The sequence below is a fragment of the Anabas testudineus genome, chromosome 1, assembly GCF_900324465.2.
Source record: "Anabas testudineus chromosome 1, fAnaTes1.2, whole genome shotgun sequence".
NCBI lineage: Eukaryota > Metazoa > Chordata > Actinopteri > Anabantiformes > Anabantidae > Anabas > Anabas testudineus.
Window position 1 is genome coordinate 10,544,155 of NC_046610.1, and position 20,321 is coordinate 10,564,475.

General features: G+C 41.8%; 1 protein-coding gene across 4 annotated transcripts in view; it reads right to left on the reverse strand.

The window, feature by feature from the left end:
- The window catches only part of npnta (nephronectin a), a 40,004-nt gene extending 19,977 nt beyond the window's left edge, over positions 1-20,027 (reverse strand). The window contains exons 1-5 of one of the 4 annotated variants that reach the window (XM_026359974.1): positions 19,526-20,027; positions 12,717-12,817; positions 8,017-8,067; positions 5,634-5,726; positions 1,183-1,278 (exon numbers count right to left, since the gene is read on the reverse strand). In XM_026359974.1, the coding sequence (XP_026215759.1) occupies positions 1,183-1,278; positions 5,634-5,726; positions 8,017-8,067; positions 12,717-12,817; positions 19,526-19,596 (412 nt within the window). In that variant the 5' untranslated portion in view covers positions 19,597-20,027. The remainder of the gene's footprint in view (positions 1-1,182; positions 1,279-5,633; positions 5,727-8,016; positions 8,068-12,716; positions 12,818-19,525) is intronic. The other 3 variants (XM_026359975.1, XM_026359976.1, XM_026359977.1) reach the window with 3 other exon arrangements.
- Positions 20,028-20,321: the final 294 nt, after the last annotated feature.

The window sequence follows — 20,321 nt, forward strand, 5'->3', positions numbered from 1 at the left end:
AAATATCACAATTGTTTGTCTTGTCTTTGGGATACAGAGGGTTTAGATCTGATCATTTTCACATCCAAAATCCAAACCCAACAATTTCCTTCTCCCAAGATAGTGTCTGCAACACTCACATCTGCACACACACACACCTGCACTCTCAACTTTTTTTAATTAACAGTGTCAACCCTGTTTTCCTCACTGGTTCACAGTAAACAACTGGCATTCTCATTATTGCGATAACAGAAAACCATAGCAACACTGCACCATTGTCAGTGTGGGAGAGAAACAGGTCTCAACTTGCCCGTTGTGCTGAGAAAGAGCTTAAAAATGTAAATGAGGGATTAGTGAAATGGTCACATTCTCAGACAGAGGCAGCTCTCTGAGCATCAGCACATGCCAGACACAAGACATAGCCAGGGCCTCCTCTATATGGTGAGAGAAAGAAAGAGTGAAATACTGAGAGGCAACAGAAAAGTGTGACCACTGACTGACAGCTCGACATGGCCCCAGGACTGCAGAAACATGTGCTATATAGCAGAGGTGGAGAGCCCCTCTGGGGTGTTCACTGTACGGTAAATGAACTGCTAAAACACATCTGAAGTGATGCAAAGTGGAGGGATTTACTGGGTCAGCTCCACTGAGGTGTATGCTACGTTCCCAACACACTTCTCTATCACTGACAGAGAGATTAGCAGGGGGCTCTTTCTCGGGCATATGCTTTCTGCTAAAGAAAATAACACTGGTTAGAAGTCAAGGTCCTGTCCTAGCGGTGTTGGAGGAACCATGAGTGCTGTGTCCATGTCAATCATGGTTTTGAAGGGAAGGAGGAGCGCTTTGTTCCAGGTGCTCAAAAAAATGGAGGGGAAAATGAGAAACCAGAAGAGAGCGGAGCAGTAAGGAGAGAATCATCATGGTTCTTTGGTAGTGAGAAATAGTTTTTTAGGGTAGAGAATGAAGGAAAGAAAGGCAGATGTAGAGTAGTAAAAACTGTGACATGCGAGGCATTCATGCTGCCGTTTCTACTGAAAAGCTGCTCTCAGGTGGTGTCTCTTGTGCCGGGGGGACAGAAAGCAGTGACAATATAGTTGGGAGTGACGTTCACTGCTCCTCAGTCTGCACAGTGCAGCACCATGCATGTTGCCGAGCTGGAGAAAAAGAGAGGCTTCTCGGGAGAGGTCAATCGACGAATCTCACCCTCCATCGAAACCCTCGCTGGCTGATGGTCCACAGGAAGAAAGATAGGGAGGTGACTGGCCCACACTGGTGGGGTTAAATAGTCCAGCTCTTCTTCTTTAGACAAAAAAAATGGGTTAGAAGGGGGTGGGGGAAGGTGGGATGGAGGGGGTTTGATTGAGATAAAGTAGTAAAAAGGGTGGAGAATAAATAAGGACGACAAAGGGAGACAGAAAGAAATGTAGTGAGAATGAAAAGCATCGACCAATGGATTAGAACACCTCTGACCGAACCACATTCCTGGAAAGTAAAGGGGAACATTATGCAACAAAGAGGATTACACTTGTGGGAATTGGACATGAGCTGAGTATCAGAAAAAAAGATTTTTGAGGGCACAAGGGAGAAAGAGTTCGAGCGCCACTCCTCCTCCACCTCTTTCTTCTCTTCTGCATTCCTTTTTTTGTCACAAAGGTGAAATGGGATCTCAGAGAAGTACAGTATCTCACAGATTCAGGGGATACCTGCTCAATTTGTATCTGGAGGTTCAAAGGTAGGAAGGAGTTTCCATTTAAAGAGGCACATCATTGCTTGACTACATATAGTTTAGCCTCGGGAATTTAGACCCTCCCCTCTCGCTCTCGGTCTACCCACCCATCCATCCATCCAGCAATCTTTCCTCTGGCAGTGAGCTAACAACACCTATTGTTAAGCGACAGGAAGATGATACCATTACCTCTGACTGTTTTGCATGCTTCACATCATTCAAGTGTCTCCCTATCGAGGGGCGGCAGTAATTTCAACCCAGAAGTTATGCAAACCCACTGTGTTATTGCCAACTCTGCCGAAAAACTAAAACACTTGTTGAATTCTAAGTGGCACAAATGATGGGTATTAGTGTAAGAGGTTTTAGTGGCTAAGAGCGAAAATTCACAGAGAGAATATTAACAGTCCCTCGTTATTCCAGTGCACATGTGTTTGTTGAATTTTGCCAGTTCAAATTTACACTCATATAATGGACAATGCAGATGTTTATATACTGTATATACTGTTTGGACAAAAGCTAAACTTGAATTTTATCAGATGAAAGTGGAAGACAGAGCAGCTTTACTGGAACATGTCTCCTGAGTCAGGGATATCTGATGGATTATCAGAGACCTATACCCATGGGATTTTACAAATGTTAGTGAAATGACACAAAGTGCATGTCTTGAATAATAAAACTGTTGCAATAGACAGTGCTGTGCAGCTGGTATTAGCTCAAATCCACTACATCCAGAGTTGAATAATAGGCCAAATTAAAAGCATTTTTGTGTCGACTTGTTCATTTATTTAAAAAATATAACCTCAAAGAACCTGCAAAACACTGATACTGTTATTCTCCTGATGTCAACAATCATTTAGCCAGGAGCTGAGACTTGACTCATCTGATCTGTATCCATGCAACACCTTCCTTCCATTCTCTGTGCCATTTCATTGACTCCGTAATACTCGACTGTCCTTCAAGCAAAGCATGTGTTAGAGGAGATATAAGTGTTTTATAATACAATATTTTATATAATATTTTACTTTTTCATAGGCACCTGTTCAACCTTGGTAGTAACCAGCTCATGAACCCTCAATCTCTACTTCTTGAATTGAGGTTCAGGTTAAATATTACTTCATGCCTTCTTAATGACCTTGTTATAAAGCCAAACAAAGAAAAAACAAATACAATCTGGAATAATGAGATGGTAATTGAAGAAAAATACACAGTATTACAGTATGACATGCAAGCAATACTTTAAATACTTGCAGCTGTTTGACTGTCAACAGCAGATACCCAGGGAGACAACCCAAGAACTCGAACTCTATAGCGTATGCCTGCACCTACAGAGAAGGGTACCACAACTATTCATACAACTCGAGACACCGTGATGGCTTTGCCAACATAAAGCATTCAAAAGCCCAGATATTAGATAATAAATAAATAAACTGCAGCTGCAGTGCTAGGTTATCATACTTTATAGTTGGCTGACAGAAGGATGAACTGGAGACACTGCAGCTGTATTGCTTGTGATGTCTCGGCTAACAAAATCGTTTAAAAGTGTCTTAACAGCAGGTCGACTTCACCTAATTAAATCCAGCTGCACAGAACAATCATCTTATTAAAGCGACTGGATCAGCACCGGGAGTGTGCTGTCAAATAGTTGAGCAGATTATCCCTGTAATGAGTTTATTTGTGCAGCAAGTGCGTGTTCATCTATCCTGACCGCGCTGTATGACAGATGCATTTCTCATCAGCACCGAAGGTGAAGCACCGGTTCAAAATGATAGTTATTCTCAGTGCAGTGGTTATTGTTCTTGACAGGTTGTTAATGTAATGATGAAAATAATCAACTTCATTCAAAGCGTAACCCATTCAGGTCTTTAGATCATTCGTGTATAGAGGATAGGGAAAGAAACGTCCAGCAAAACACTAAGTTCAGATTATTTGGCAAGTGGAAAAAAAGCTGGCACTAAAAATAGAAGTGCAGTCCTTGAAGTATAAATCTCTCATAACAGGCTTTGATTTTGAGAGTGATGAAATCAATACAGCATCTGCTGTGCTTGTGTTTAGTCTAAACACGCTTGTTTCCTCTGTGGTTTGTTTCCGCACTGTACAACTGGTGCTCCTTAGGTGTTTAACACTCCGTTCGCCTCTGGGGTCATGCATCTGTCCACACCTCCCACTTATAGCGAAGGTGTGGTCGTTAGTGTCAGCAAGTCTCTTTGCAGGTGCAGGCTGTTAATCCATGAGTCAACCTATTCCTCCTTAGGAACGTGGCCATGCACCATACAAATATAGAAATCATAAGCTTTTAAACAAGTTGGTTCAGTGTAAAAACAGAAGTTTTCCTGCTGAGCTAAGACTAAGTTAAGCTAAGTTAACTAAAGCTCTAGTTCGATCTATTAAAATAAAAAATAACCACACAAAGCCAGTTTCCATCATCTCTGCTTTTCTCCCAACTAGAAAAAGTTTTTACTAGTATAATATAAGAGAACATAGTAGATGTAGTAGGTAGTAGGTAGAACATTAAAACTTTTTAACGTTCTGTATGATGGTGTAGAGTTTATTATGGTGTCTACATGACCTTTAGCAGCATCGGGGTCAAGGAAGCAGCTCCAGCAACTTATTTAATTCATTCATTCAGTTGACTCCTAAAAATAAATGTGTGGCTCCAGAGGGACAGATTATTAGAACGCATCAAAACATTGGCCACCTGGCACGTCACTAGTAAACCTCAAATCAATGTTAAACGGACGCTGCATTTAAATGAGAAAATCTAATCTAGGGCTTCTGAATAATTAAATAGGTTTCCGTAGCATGCTTCCTATTTGGATCCAAGGTTATCTCCCCCTAAATAGGCTGAAAGGGCAAGTCTGCCACTCAAAGCTGAGTCAAATAAAAAAAAAAAGCTCTCTAAAGTGCCTGGTGCTTATTGGACAAATGTGGGTTTGATAGACACTTGAAAGTACAGTTTCATCTTGAAAGGTCTTGGAATCACATTTGTCAGATAAGTCTGTCTGAATGGTTGGCAGCGAAGTCTATTGTAGTTGGATATGTGACACAGATCCTTTTTCCTCTGTGCTTTGTTGAAGATTAAGACAAAGTAGAGCCGTCTGGCCGGGCAGACAGGAGCCACCTATAGCCTCAAAACGCACGATGAGTCATTTGGAACATTCCGGAAAGGATTTCAACACCCCCCACCCCCCAACCCCCCCGTCCCACCTCCCGCTCTCTTGTTTTTAATTACACACTATCCTATTCCTGTCTTAGGGCGTGAATTCCACAAGTGTTTTCAAGCTGCTTGGACGCACGTCAACCTACAGCTAACTGGGAAGCTTTAACGCTTTTCAACGTGTCCAATCTGTCACTGATGAACTGACCCACAGACGCACGCGTTTTGTCTTTCGGTAGCACAGGCTGCACTCAGCCGACCCGAGTTATCTCAGGTCAGTAATTGAGATGTTATCTTCAGAGGAGAGGATGCACTCAGTGGATCATTCAGCATGGCCTCTCCAGTCATTTCCATTTGAGCTGAATCAGCTCTCTCACTCTGTCTCTCTCTCCGCCTCCTCCACTTGTGATTAAAGCATCTCAATACTGTTGGCTGGTGGCAAAGAGATGAGTAAGTGGCAACTTTAACATGCTGCTGGTGTGCGGTGAAGATCTGACCACAATAAACAGTGATTACGCTGTGACTGCCCCGGGCAGGGGGGGCTCCTTCACTTAGTTTTCAGGTGTAAAATGTGCGTGTCAACGGGTTTGTGTGTTGCTTGGGAAGAGGGGAGGTCTTATGAGTCATGATATGTTCAGCAGGACCATATATTCTGACTGTCCCACTTCATTTGTGGTGTATCCTTCGATTCTAGTGCAGTGTGGGAAATAAAAATAAAGTCACTTCCATCCACTGTGTTTTCAAAGTGTTTCAAAGTTTCAGACAAGAACTCACCTTGACTGCAGGTCTTGCCAGTGAAGCCAGGGTGGCACTTGCACTTGTTGGGTCCCACGCACTCTCCGTGCTTACAGCCAGGCTGGCACACAGCTGTTCATGGAGGATTTTGAGAGAGGAAGAGACAGATCACTGCGGTGTCCTGGCAGACGTCTTCTACCAGATCAAAATGACAAAGCACTTAATCGCACTGCTTCTTTACTTCCTCAAACCCTTGGCTGTAAATTATGTGTTTACTCCACGTTACAGAAATAAGACAGCATGATGCTTCATTCACATATTGTAGGTTATTGTTAGTTTCTCCTTGTGTGACAGTGTTACTGTAATCTCTGAATAATGATAATCAAGTCATTTTCAGCTAAGCACATAATATATATAATCATTTTCTTCAGTTTTATTGTCTTTACTGTTATTAGAAAAAATCTGACTGTATGGGATAAATGAGAAGATCGACCTTTTAAAGCGATGCAAAGTTTAAATTTTTCTGGTTTTAAAATTTAGCAACGCTATTTACAATCAGCCAATGAGGATTACCCAGGCAAATACTATTTTCCCCTTAGACTGAAGCTGAAACGAATAGAGCACCAAAATAGTAGATAATAATTAGTGCCTCTGTGAGGAGCTGCCCTGCAGATCGCACATAGTGCACTGATGGTGATATTTTGAGTGTATGCAGAGACACAGTAGTTGCAGGAGCTGCACAGCTTCACTGACTCTGTGTTCTGTCTCAGAGAGCTGGAAGTTTGCCCTGCTTATCTGACTGTGCCCACTGCAGCTTGCTGCAAAGCATGTTTGATACATGGGGCCTCAGCCAAGTGTTACTAATTTCCATTAAAAGCTTCATTAATTCTGTCATAATACAGTGCAATCAAAGGACTTAATTATCACTGTAGTGGAGGAGGCAGCACGCGCACGCATGTGCGCTTCAGAAAGAAAAAGAAAGAAAAGGATTTATACAAATTCATCTTGCTGAGTAGCAGCGATATCCAGGAAGAGCAACTTTAGCTCCTCGGGTTTCGGTTTATAGCATAGTTCGTTCTGAATTAAAAGGCACAAAGGTATGAGATGAATCCTTTTACTGGAGTAGATAACATCTCCAGATTCATTCCCCTTTATTAGGCGGTGTAATTAAGAAAGTATTGTTAGCCCACCTGCAGAGGACTGTGATATTAGCCAGGGTGTTAACACACCGAGCAGTCAAAGTTCACAATTATAAATTAAATATGGCCCAATTTGTTGAAGAAAAAGGAAACATGTTGTACTGTTCTGTGAGCTGAGGTTTATTAGACCATGTCTAGTCAGCAGATAAAAGAAAAGAAAGAAAAGAAGCTACTGATATTGTTAGTTACAGGGTACTCAAGTGGAGTGCTTTATGTTCTTCTCCTACACAGCGGAGGATCTGATTAGCGAGATCAGAGGCAGCCATCAGCGGGCTTTGCCTCAGAGGGTATTTTTGAACCTCTGGCTTGGCACAGAGATCATGGAAATGGGCAGCTTTCATTAACCACTTGCGAAGGAGACTGAGGACTAAAAATGTCCGTACCAGCTGAAGGCCAAACATAGCGCACATCACCATCACAACATGCCAAGTGATGACACACTTTCACTGTGGTTTACATCAGCCATTCCTCTGGACTCCAGCAGGCTGGTGCTGGCGCAGATTCCTGGCATTTGATAAGATTGTAAACATAGGGGAAAGTATAATGTTTTTAATTAGCACAGTGTAAGCAAATAAAATGATTACATACTTAATTATTTAGTTGCATCATCTTGCAATCAACTAAGTTGTTACCTAAGGCTACTTCCACTAATTATTCAATGTTCAGTTAATTTGCTTTTATTTTCTTTTTAGATCAATTTATAGTTTGGCCCTTAAAATACCAACTAAGCTTAAAATCACGGAGATGTTCAGAGACAGAAATGTGAAATACACCAGACATCAAGTTTACAACTAGTGCTTTAAGATGCTTCTTATACAGAGAATCTTAAAGTGCAGTGAATCTTAGTTTTTACAGACTGATTTATTGCTAATACAATGATTTATAGAAAAAAAAACAGCTTTAAGTGTTTCATTATTATTTCCACGACTTTGGCTAGAGGGGCCGCAGAATATCAAGAAGTTCAACATGATTCTCGTCAGACATGGCTTCAGGAGAAATCAGGTCTGCAGAGTGTTAGTCGTTTGCATAGATCCTAGGCCACAGGGAAGAAGATGACCACGGCCAAGTGGTGTGAAGTGTTAGTGGTGATTGAGCAGAGGGGGACGGGGCTGGAGGAGCGGGGGCTCGGCTCTATAAATAAGTGAGGGAGGCCAGGATTCAGGAGACGTGGCCCCAGCAAAACATGTCTAACAAGATTATTTCAAGAAACATGTGGAGCTAACCTTGGGGCTGGCACCTTATCCCGACTACTCTGTGAGTTAAGGCGAAGAGAGCTGCAAAACAAATAGCCGAACAAACAAAGGTTGCAGGCGTTGATAAGTCTTTGTGTGAATAAAATAAATTAACATGATGTTAGAGGGCAGGTCTGGTCACTTTGACAAGCAAACATTCCTGGAACAAAAAAAAAAAAAAAAAAACAGAAAAGAGGAAAAATAAAATGCACAAGTTCTGGAGTCACACATATTCCCAGCTGCCTCTAGGTGATGGGTACATTCTGAATGCACTTACAATTGAGTTTTAATAATTAAAACGATGTCCGAGTAATATCACTGTCTCCTGTGAGGCTCCTTTATTTCTGAAAACGTTAACTACATATTTCTTATCGCTCGTATTTGAAGAGGAATGAATAAAATAGCTTCCCCTCACGGTGTGAAACAGTAAAATGATAATTCGCTCTTTTAAATGAACATCGCTGAGTGATGAGAGTACCACCACTATCCTTCACTCAGATCTCGCTTCTTCCGTATAAAAAGAAACGTGGCGGCTACCTGACTGTGAAGAAACTGCATTATCAGTAGGCGTTTGATTATTTAAATCGCGACGGCTTTCAAAGTGCTTTTAACATCTGAACTGAGTCAAGTCATTCTGAACGTGTGTCTTTTCCATTCACTTTGAAACAGGCCTTTACAGTCCAGTGATCAAGAAACAAAGCAGAGCAGACAAGGAAATAGCGCAGACAATCGTGATAAAGTGAATTACTTAAACCGAGGGATCACATATCTGCTTTCATCACTCACTTGTTAGCTCATATAACCAATTCAGAAGTCCTGCCTTGATCCATGTCCACACCGTTTGTAGAAACAAAGAGAGCACTCAATCAAACCAGACCGTCTCAGTGGATTTGTAAAATCCACCTTGACTGCTTTGATATATTTCATGTAGATGCCATTTTCAACCCGTACTATGACTGACTGAGAGGACCACTGGATCGTAAGACCGGGGTGATCAACGGTTTCCATCTTCATCAAGAGTAAATAAGAAAAAGAAAGCCAATTTAGTGTGATTACAGTAATGTATTACACAGGAAAATGCACTTAGAAATGCAAATGCTGAGCAAATGCTCAGATGCTCACAGCGACAGTAAAATGATCACGATGGCAGCCGTTGGGAATAAGTAGCTTCAAGTGTGGCTCTGACTGCCGATGGCCTGTCAGATCACTATAAGTGGAGCTTCAGTCTACTATAAATCTAAAGCTTCTCTCTTTCTCCATCTGCTTGATTTCTCACTTGTCTTTCTCTCCTGACATCCAACAGCAATCATTTCTAACTCCTTACCTCTAAACCATTTCCCTTACACCTCAGGATCACTCCTTCCATGCTCTCTCTCTCTCTCTCTCTCTCTCTCTCTCTCTCTCGCTCTTTTGGATTCAGGAAGATTTAAAAAAAAAATCAAGGTTGATCCATTTCTTATTCTTTGAGCGAAGACTCTCAAACCCATTGCTGAACCCCACGGCTGAGAAAGCCGCAATCTGTTAGCTCCGATATAATCTCTTACCAAGAGCTGAAATCTGTGGTGACTGCATCCTCACACACATGCAGAGGTCCAGACACACACATCCACACGCCCATGATTACAATCCCTTTCTCTCCGCCAAACCTCCATCCTCCTTTCTCTAAGGTTTAAATCAGCACCTTACTGACTTGATGGAATACTGATTGTAGTCTCAAGTGGATGAATTTCAGTTGCAGTGCACAGTCAGGAGCGTTTAGATGCATTGAAGTAAGCACTCGCTGAGAGATTTAGCTAACAGAACAGTTTTTTCTCGGTGTATAATACCTTATTAGCTTGATATGGCGGTTTGAAACTGTAAATTCAATTAGATAATGTTTTTTGGCTCAACGTGGAACATGTGCAACTCCAGAACAACGAGGAAAACATGCTCACACACTGCTGCACAGCTGGTCCAGTAATTCACGCAAAGATGACGTTTTATGTGGCTTTGCTTTATCTATAGTGAAATAAACGTCTCCTATGATGTATTACCACTATTTCCAGAGCAAAAGCGCTGAATGTTTTGTATCGTAGGACTGTACAGTGTCTGTGCTGTGGCCATTTTCATTAATGTTTGGTTTTTAAGTGGCTGAAATATAAGCAAATCAGTGATGTCGTGCTTCTATGTAAATAAACTGAACTTTGTCTATTTTGTCCTTCCACCTTGAATTTTCTGAACATGAGAATGTGTCGAGGCAGAGAGCCCAGTACAGATGCACTGGGAGGTATTGGGCAACGACATGGCTGACTCCTGCCAGGATTACTGCTGAGTCTGGCTGCACGTTCAAACAAACAGTATCAAATGATACAATTGAGCTGTCTGAGTAAAACTGTGGTGGTTCAAGTGTCAACGGCTTATAAGAAAGAGAAAAGAAATAAAACAAACCTCCACTTTCTAACCGTGAAATCAAGGCCCTTCAATGTGGCGGGTTGTCCCGAAAAACCATTAGCATTACTTGTTATTCTGACTTCAAGTCTTCATGTAAGAATAAAATTACCATATTTTGCTTCTAATAGACATGAAGTGAGAGGTGGATAAAAAGCAGATGTGTCCTGTGAAGACCTGAGGTTAATCTGGCTGCGCTGAAAGGAAAACAAAACAATGGCGCTACGAACTCAAATAATATTGTTTGTATTCTCCTGAACAAAAAAAAAAAAAGAAATTGTGCAGTATTATCCAACATCAAGTGAAAACATGGCACCGCGCCACGTCTGCATTAGAATTGGAGCGAAAAATAGACACTTAATCCACTATTTTCAGCAATATTTAGACGCGGCAGCACAGATCTTCAGAGTTGCGAGCAGTGTGTGACATGATTCCTCTAAAACAAAAATACAAAATACAATGAGTTAAACAAAAGGTCAGTTTATGATGAGCTTCAACATGGAAAAAACAACTTTAAAAATGGTCATTTCAGCAGTGAAAACACACAAGTGGATTAGGGAACATTCTGTTAACAAATGCTTTGGCCAGACCCAACATGCAGAATTAGGATCTTTATAGGCCTTTTCTACTGCAGGAACATAATAAACCGTAACCTGGAGCTTCCAATAACTCGTACTCAAATATTCAAGAACTTCAGGAACTGGAACTAGGCTCCAGTTTTTAGTTTCCACTGGACATTTAGATATACAAATTAAAAAAGAACGCATTGTTTTGAATTGTTCTACAGGTAAAATCAACAGGCATTTTTAACACTGTTTGATAGGTGAGTACGCCAAATATATTGTAGGAAATGGTGCTAATCCCGGTACTGAATGCATAAATGTTCTTTCACTTTTACCTGTGTAAATCAATAAAGATGAAAAGTACTTTAACTTTCGATGTCTCTCTGACTCAGCTATTCGCTTACTTTGTATTATTAATTGGATAAAAGTGTTAAATTAGTGAAAATTTACATGTAAAAATGTAACTTTTCTAATTGTTAAAACTATAGATCTGGAAAAACAAAGCAAGCATGTTGGACACTGCTGAGACCGCTCAGCATCTCAGTATTCTCCTAACAGTCCCTGTAACTTGGATTTGTTTCACATCTTAGTCAATATTAGAAACTGGCTGGAACAGTGAAAACAAAAACACGACAATTGGTTTGACATTTTGGGAAAATATGCTTCTCCCCTCTCTTGTTGAGAGTAAAATAAAAAGATTGATAACAGGGCAAAACACTGACACTTTTTGTTGCATGTCCCCCAAAAAGAACACTCATAGCAACATGGTATAATAAAGAAAAATGTTCTCTATCCAAGTAAAATCTGCCCACAATCACCTTTACAGGGTGTTAATTACACATTATGGCCGATATAACATGAATTGAGTCCACACCCCCTTTTATGTTTGATGGACTATTGGCTAGATTGATATTTAATGAACTGAGTTGCTAAGTTCCCGCAGTGGAAAAGGCCTGTTTCTGTGTTTTTTCCCCTTCTCGATAAAAACCTCGGAACCAAAGCAGCAGCTGTACCGTCACAGGCACCAAGCCATGCAGAGGAGAGGACATTAGGCAACAAGCCAGATTCGAAACCCATGTTAGTTTATTCACACCTCCCTGGGCAGCATAGCAGGAGAGCAGAGGATCTTTACACAATGTAAATACGTGGAAAATGTGACATGGTAATATTTCGTACAGTCCGTCTGACACAGGCATGTGGTGCTGTGATGCAATTAGAGGTAATGACAGGACACATCCTCTGAAACCTCTAAAATACACACGCGAGTCTAGGTATTACACCTGACGGCGCCAGGGACTGTGCCCATTCCACAGTTGATATTTATCTTGTTGTGGCAGTGTTGGATAGTTCTTTCTCGCGGAGCAGTAATGTAATATCAGCCTCACGTCTACCCTTGAATGTGTCCACCTGCAGCTAGAGTCTCTCCCTCGTCATGGCCACCAGCAGTGTGAATATAAATGTCAGCTGGTCCTCCTGTCCAAGCAGCCATTACCATCAATCCTTTTCTCAAAGATCGTCCCAGGTGTGATGCTCTATTAGCCGTATGTGTTTCTGTGGTGGCGGTGTGCATGTAAGAGTTTAGCTACTGTGGTATTGCTAAAGCAACTCCTCCGTCTAATAGCATCTTTGACCCCAGCTTGAAACCTCGCAACCTTGTTAGCCCCGTTTGCCCTGAGCAGCAGCAGGCATGGTGACACTCACGCTGGCAGTGACCCCAGGAGCGGCGTGTCCATCCCCAGCAGCAGTCCACCCTGGCCCCGTATCGACACAGGCCATTGGACGAAGCCATCTGCCGTGGCCACCTGTGAGGGGATGACATAATTAGTTCACAGTCAATTAAAATGTCTGAATGAAAAGTAGGGTCTTTTAAATGTTGTTTGGAGGGAGGCTTCACAGCTCAGGACACACACTCATGTATTTTTTCTGCTCTAAAGAGAGAACCCAGTTCTTAAGTAAATGCATTGAGCACGTGGATATTATAGTTTCCCAGAGCTTAAGGCCTTTTGAATACCATTTTCTATCTATAATAATTATTTGATATAAGGAACAGCAGCATATCTTCACAAGACGTTGCCATATATGCTTGAAAGTTGAATGAAATCATATATACTGATTTTCACAGTAGTTCAATGTGCTCGTACTGATTAATAGCTTCAGCTCCATATTAATTAATATAATATAAAAATCCCACTCTGCATTTTTTCCCTGCCTTTTCCCTGCTTCACTATAGCAGATTATCTCAAAAGCAAAGCTGATAACGTATCAGATCGCATTGGTTCATGTGATGTTAAATTGGAAACCTGTGCTGAAAGCCTGCCAGGTCCAATTTGAATTTAGCCGTCAGTGTGCATCAGTGCACCACTGACACTCAAATCTTAGACCACACTGCTGCTATGTTCATTATATGGTCATTTATTACATTAACACATGAGTAGCAGAGTATGTATTGCTGAATTGTGTGTTTAGGGACCCTATCAGAGAATTTAATGGCACTGGAAGATAATATCATCACCTGCTACACAGAGAACATGCTGGTCTTAGTTTTTTATACAGATAGAGGTTATTTGCCGAGCTCTGCAGTTCCTCTAAGAAAAATTACAGCTGGATATTTTTGTTACACCATGTTCTGCTCTGCTCAAAGCAAGAAATAGCTTCTTGGCAGACAGTGCATGTGGATTACCTTTTTATCTGTACCAAGACTCACCACATATTTATGGAGAGAATAGGACGAAGGAATGAGTCCATTTAAGGATACTGATGAAAATCCAAGCTGCATACTTTGAGAACCTGGCTCTGAGATGTTTCCCAAAATCTAGTGAATAACAAATGAATCTGAATGATCTGAAAGATCATTGTTATTATAAGAATGTCTTGAGTGCATCAGAGTTTTGCATTGATCGCTGAATAAATGCAATATGACGTGATGAATGATGTGAACTGACTAGTTGCACCAAGAACCTGGAAAAGCTGTAATCCACTTTAAAAACAAAAGAGATGCTCTCTTAACATACTTCCTTTACACAAAAGATGCCTTCTTTTGTTCCCTGATGACAGAGTGGGGTTGTTGATCAGTATTCAAAGCACATCCTTCGCAGCTATCCCTGCCTGTTAGTGTCTCTACGCCAAGATGAGGAAATGCTAATGCTTGCTCCCGCTGCCAATCACCTTACTGGGGGGGAAAAAAAAAAACACGATGGATGCTAAGTGAGAGTGGCAGATCCAGGGAAAATGTTTGTCTGCTGACTGGCAAGCAAGAAGCCAGTCGGGCAGAGGAAAAACTCCAAGTACACAGTAGAAGAGGAAAGGAAAGGAAAGGAAAGGTCTGGACAGCTGCTAGGTTTAGATGCCACTATTTAGGATTTCATATGCATCACTCTCTCTCTCTCACACACACACACACACACACACACACACACACACACACACACATAAAGACGGCACCTGCTGGCACAAAGATGGCACCTGCTGTCCCTCCACGCTGTAATCCTGTCACACCAAACAAAACAAGACAACCAAACCAGTTGTGTCAAACTTCACCTCACCTGGAGGATGGCGACACAGAAAGTCTCCGGTAACGTTCCACTGATATTTAAATCTGGTGACTAGAAGCTAATTTCATCCTCACGTGTTTTCTTTTTTTCTGAATTTACTCATCAGTGTACAGTATATGGGGTAATTATCATCTAAGAGTATAGAAACATCATCTTTATGCTGCTATGGGTGCACCTGCTCCTGTTATGCCCTCACAGTGCTCTGCAGATATTAGAAGTTATGATCTCACCTAATGACTCCCAGCTGAAAGCTTCTCGTGCAACCGCAGGAAAACCATCACATTTAACAAATTTCAAAGGATTATGTGGATAAAAGAGACACTTTAATTTCTTTGAGAGCCGTGAATCCCGGTTTTGTCTTGTTTACACACTCACTGTGCCGCAATGGCCTTGAATAAAAGCTCTTTTCAAATGGCAGCACAGTTATTAATGCCATAGATGTGTTAATTCACTACTCTAGTAATTTCAGTGACAGTTATTTAGTCGTATTTAGAACCAATTTTGTTCCTCCATCTAGCATCTAACATCTAGTTTTTTTTTTTTTATTTCATTTTACACCATTTCCTAAAAATAGGAAAATGTGTGACCAACACTGGCGTTAGTCTGTCACCCCGTCTGTTTTCACCCTTTGGAAGTGTTTCAGATGGTTTAACAACTGCCACATGTTGTTTAGAGACTCAGTGTTTAGCTATAAAAAAATTGAAATCCCTTTCAGCCATATTCTTTTAGATGCATTTAACTAAAGGAGATGGGAGTGAGTGTCAATACTAAGTGTAAAATCATTATCAATAGATTATTGATAATTGAATTGTTTATAAAACATAACATTATTAATTAAAATTATTATGTAATGTGGTCCAGCTGATGTTTTGTTTGACCAGAGGTTTATAAGAAACATAAATTTATGTATATGTATTTCCAGTTTCCTGCATGTCAGAGTCAGAAGAGCATGCCATTTGACCCTAAGTACAAGATGTTGTGAAGACTACAAGCAAAGGAGCAGAGTCTGAACTCCTACGGGCTCCCAGTGGATGGTGGGCGAGAGATGTCTGTTCAGTGCTGTGGGAGCAATAAGGAGACACAAACCTCATCAGATGCAACAAGTTGGATTATTAAATCCAATCTTTTCCACTAATGTTTTCTCCTACACACTCGTGTATAAATACACACGCTGATTGCATACAGTATAGAATCACGTTTCATATGTTCTCACTGCTTCCTTCGGTCGTCTTCATGCTGTATTTAGCCTGCAGCAGTTGTGCACCACACAGAACTCGAAACTGAGGCTTTAGAACAATGCGTCAGCTCACAGTTTCATCACATCACATCAACTTTGTAGCAACGTCAGATACTGCATATGTATTGATTATTTCTTGCAACATAGCTCATCTCAGTTAACAATGGGATTTACAGTGACAGTGCAAAAAGGGAGAAGAGCTTTTTCTCACATGTATCTTGTCCCAGTCATATTCTACTGAACAGAAAGCTGACACGTCAGTGGACTTGAGAATAATACCTGTATTTATTATCAAGAGAGTCTGAATAATGATCCTCAATAGCACGATGCCTCGAAGGAACTCAAGCAGATAATTATTACCCTTCACGCATGCCGTGCAACACCTCTTCTCAAGCAAAGACTATCAGATAAGGTTCTTCCAGGAGAACCTGAGAGGTTGATATCCTCACACGGGACACCATCCTTCTTCCCTTGTTTTACTAATGGATATAGAGCTGGCTGATCTTTCCCGCCTGACAGTGAAGTGTAGTCAGCCCATTGCTCACACAGGAGCGGTGCGGAGCGCGGTGTGTTAAGCAGAACCATGAAGCCCTCGTTCGGAGCCATCATAATTTAATCTATCTATCATCCATCCATGAAACCATATTCAGGCATGCAAAGCGTGACTGCTAGATGGATTCTTATCACAAACACTCGTAGATGTTGACTGCTGCGTCGGTAGCATCTTGGGCGAGAGACATGCTGGAACGTGCAGAGCTCAGCTGAAGGCATGAGCTTGTGGAGTCATAAGGTGTCTGCTGTTTTAATGAACCACCTCGGCTGCACGCGCTGCCAGATCTACACGCAGACTGCCAAGGATATCAAATTAACACACGGCACCATGCAGGATACTGACAAATATCTGAGGTAAAAATTTTAAAGTGAGAAATTACCCTGACTGGTAACTCTAAATGCTTGTTTGTACAAAGAAAATAGTCGAGGGTTTTCACTGCAAACTTTGAAAAAACATATAAGATGGAGTGCAGTGCAACACTAACAGGTTTTCAGGCTGTGCACTGAAACCGTGCTGCATTGGAGAGCATCATATTAAACTATACCCACATTTGCATGCATGTGTAAGATTGTGGTGGAGTGAAATCTTAAAAATGACTATAACAGTATAATAAAATGCTTTTTCTAGAATGTGCACTCCGTATTGACATGTTCACAATATCCTGGGAGGACAAAAATGTCCCTTCCAATGTTTTAGTAAACTCATCTGCATCATCTTTAGAATGATGTCACATTATTTAGATATTATGACAAATGACAAATGTAGGCATGCCAGCATTTGGTTGATTGAAAGGGAGGTTCATGTTACATGCAAATGTCATATTTATTCCTAGTCACAGAGGAAGTGGTAGCTGGTGGGGAACCTGCTGACACAGGAAGTTATGTTCCTGTAAGCAACATCATTTGAGTTACAGTGATTAGCTGATTCATCCAACACTTAAACTACAACTATCTATATTTTGATTCCTAGTTGATAATATATTTACTGTATGATATATAACAAAATAGCCTATGTTGCACTTCCAGTTTATGCTCTGGTCTGTCTTATTTATTGTTCACTTGCAGCGAACATATGACAGATTAGACGTTCAGTAATCTGACTTTATTGATTCCTATGTTCACATACAGTATAAGATAACGTATTATATTTTAATTCATAGTGCCTGTAATACATGAAATGCAACATTTCAGTTCATTCCTTCCCCAAATCTAAAAGCCCAAATGTGGGTCTGATATTACAACACCAACACAACCGGGCCCCCGTCCACAGCTTTGGATTATTACTGTGGAGGTCTGGTATTTGCTGCTTGGCCGCGTTGCATGGATTTAACAATTTAGTGACATCACCAGGGAAGAATATCCTCTACTGTATGTGTTTTGCCTTTCGTTTTGGCAAAGTCGTCCGTGCAGGACAGGGAATTAGCTGTTGCTATGTCTGTGGTTGGAATAAAAATGTTGCACCAAGAGCACAATCCTTGTAGACACAGATTTCCAGGTAAGTGTCTTTGCATTGGAGAACGAGTTGATTCTGCCAGTGATGCCCATGAAGGACCCTTCAGGACTAGATGAATAAGCTTTTTAGGAAGCCTCTCTAAAAGGCAATAAGTGTGGGAGACTCGGTAATAAATTACTTTTTCGCTTGTGCTCACTCTCAGGGGATATTCCCTCGATGAATTAATATTGAAGCTAAGACACATTCCCAGGCAAGTTTAGACCCATAAAAATTGGCAAATTATGGCCGTGGTGACAAGCCACTCCATCAGCGGGGATGTTAATAATGTGCAATATGCTGCTGTTAGGTTAAAGTAAATGATCATTACACGAAGGCAATGTGTGAAATAAAAGCTAAAGCCCTACATATCTCATCAGATGAAAGGCATTATCCACGGGGATAGAGAAACAATGGGCTCTAAATAACAATATATATTCTGTGCTGCATTCATTCTCTATCGAGTACAGTTACACATTTGCTCCTTTGATATCCAAATCACTTTTTCTTTTTTAAAAGAGGCCGAAAACTGGATTTAAAGAGCTGAGGAGTTCAAAAATCCTACACATGTATTCCTCCAGATGTCACAATCTATCAACAAGCAGCCTGGAAGGGGGCTTTTTGAAATGCACGCCCACTATTTCAATAACTATTACCTCCATAATCTGCAGAGTTTCTCATTCATATGAAAGACTTTGAACATGTGTGAGAATTCAGCTTTGGGGCGCAGCCTGGGTGAAAGAGATACATGGAGGGGTGGAGGGTGGAGGGGTGGATGAAGTACAATACTTGGCTGCATTCTCTGTTGGAGATTTGGCAGTAGCACTTAGTTTGTGTAACCCTCTCAGTGTTTGGATAGACTTCAGTCCAGTTCTACAAGTTCATCTCAACATGGAGACATAGAGGAATAGTTTCTATTTTAAGTCATCTTAACAAATAGTCCTGTTCCCAAAAAAGATTCAAAGAAGCATTCAACCAGCAACTGAGTGATGCAGTTATCACAAACACAACCCAAACATGCCTTTAAAGACTTTAATTACAACTCGGTTTTATGATGCATGGCTGTTAAAAAAAGAAAAAAGAAAAGCACCTATTATCCATCATGTTCAGCTCAGATGCACCTTTAGGCAGATGGAAATCTCGGACACTTGCATTCTTTGGGGTCTGGCGCGTCTCCACACCTCTATCTTCACATGTTTAGTGGGTGTCGTGTTTGAACACGAAGCACCGGGCGACGTGCTGTCAAATCACTTTATAATCAGCCCGATGGCTGCACAAGACGAGAAGCGCCGGCGCGGTTAGTGAACGCTTCGCACCGACTGTGCCGCCGCGGTGGGAACGTGCGCGCTAAGGCGCAAAACAACACGGGCTGAATGCGCTTTTTATTCATTGGGCCTGGTGTTTTCATCTGAAGAAAGTTGGAGACTTGAGCTCAGATCGTTTCACCACAGGAGCAACACGTTTTCACAAGAATCTAAACTGAGCTTCGGAGCGGAGAGCTTGAAAATATGCTTTAGTTTAGCGTTCATGCCTGCAAAGTCCTACCTTTATTTGCAGATTTGATATTAAAAGTGTTTAAATTGGTTGAACTGATTCATGTTCTAGCGGCGTCTGTGTCAGAATCAGTGTTATTCCACAAAAGCATCGTCTGTCAGAGGAAACGGGAACCATGTGGCCTTACCTGCTATCAAAGTCTGCACTCGCTCCAACGCAGCAGCTGCACAGCAACATCAACTTTATCCATAAATCCATGGTTTGGAGAGTTTACGCGAGCACGCTGCTGGTTATTCTTCGTAGTCCACGATCGCCGGTAGAAACGGAGGAGTCCCTGTGACGCACGCTCAGGGTGCACAGGTAGGAAAGGTCTGCCGGCGTCTCACGCTGTTCATTTGTGATATTCAGGAGGAACGAGAGAGAAACGAGTGCGCAGCCTGAGAACAGAGTGACCCTGGTGTTTGGATGAGTGAGTGAGTGTGTGTGTGTGTGTGTGTGTGGAGCGGGACGCGCTCTGCCGGGAGGAGAGCGCACAGCTCCGTCTCTCCTCCTCCTCCTCCTCCTCCTCTCACAAGTTCAGTCGTCGGTCTCTCCAACCAACTGCACCCACTGCAGTCGGAGCTTCTCACGCTCCCTCTGAACAACGAGCGGCGCAGATGTTTCGGTGCAACGTCACGACCCGTCCAGCCCGAGAGGGAACACACTCCGCACGCAGCTCCGCGCCTCGCGTGCTCTGGGAATGCCTTAATTAATTGCGCAGCCTGCCGAGGCACGCAAGGTGCGCTGTGCGCTGCCCACCCAGGTAGATGCTGCACACGACGCAGTGAAAACGACGGGTTGAACGTGGAGAAGACGCAGCGGGAGCTGTTTGATAAAGTTTGAGATGCGCCAGAGCGAACTGGGTTTAGTGGAGCGGTGGCATCATTTGAAATGGAAACACAAAGTGTTGTATTGAACTGTTTCTTGTCATAGTTCTCAGCGTT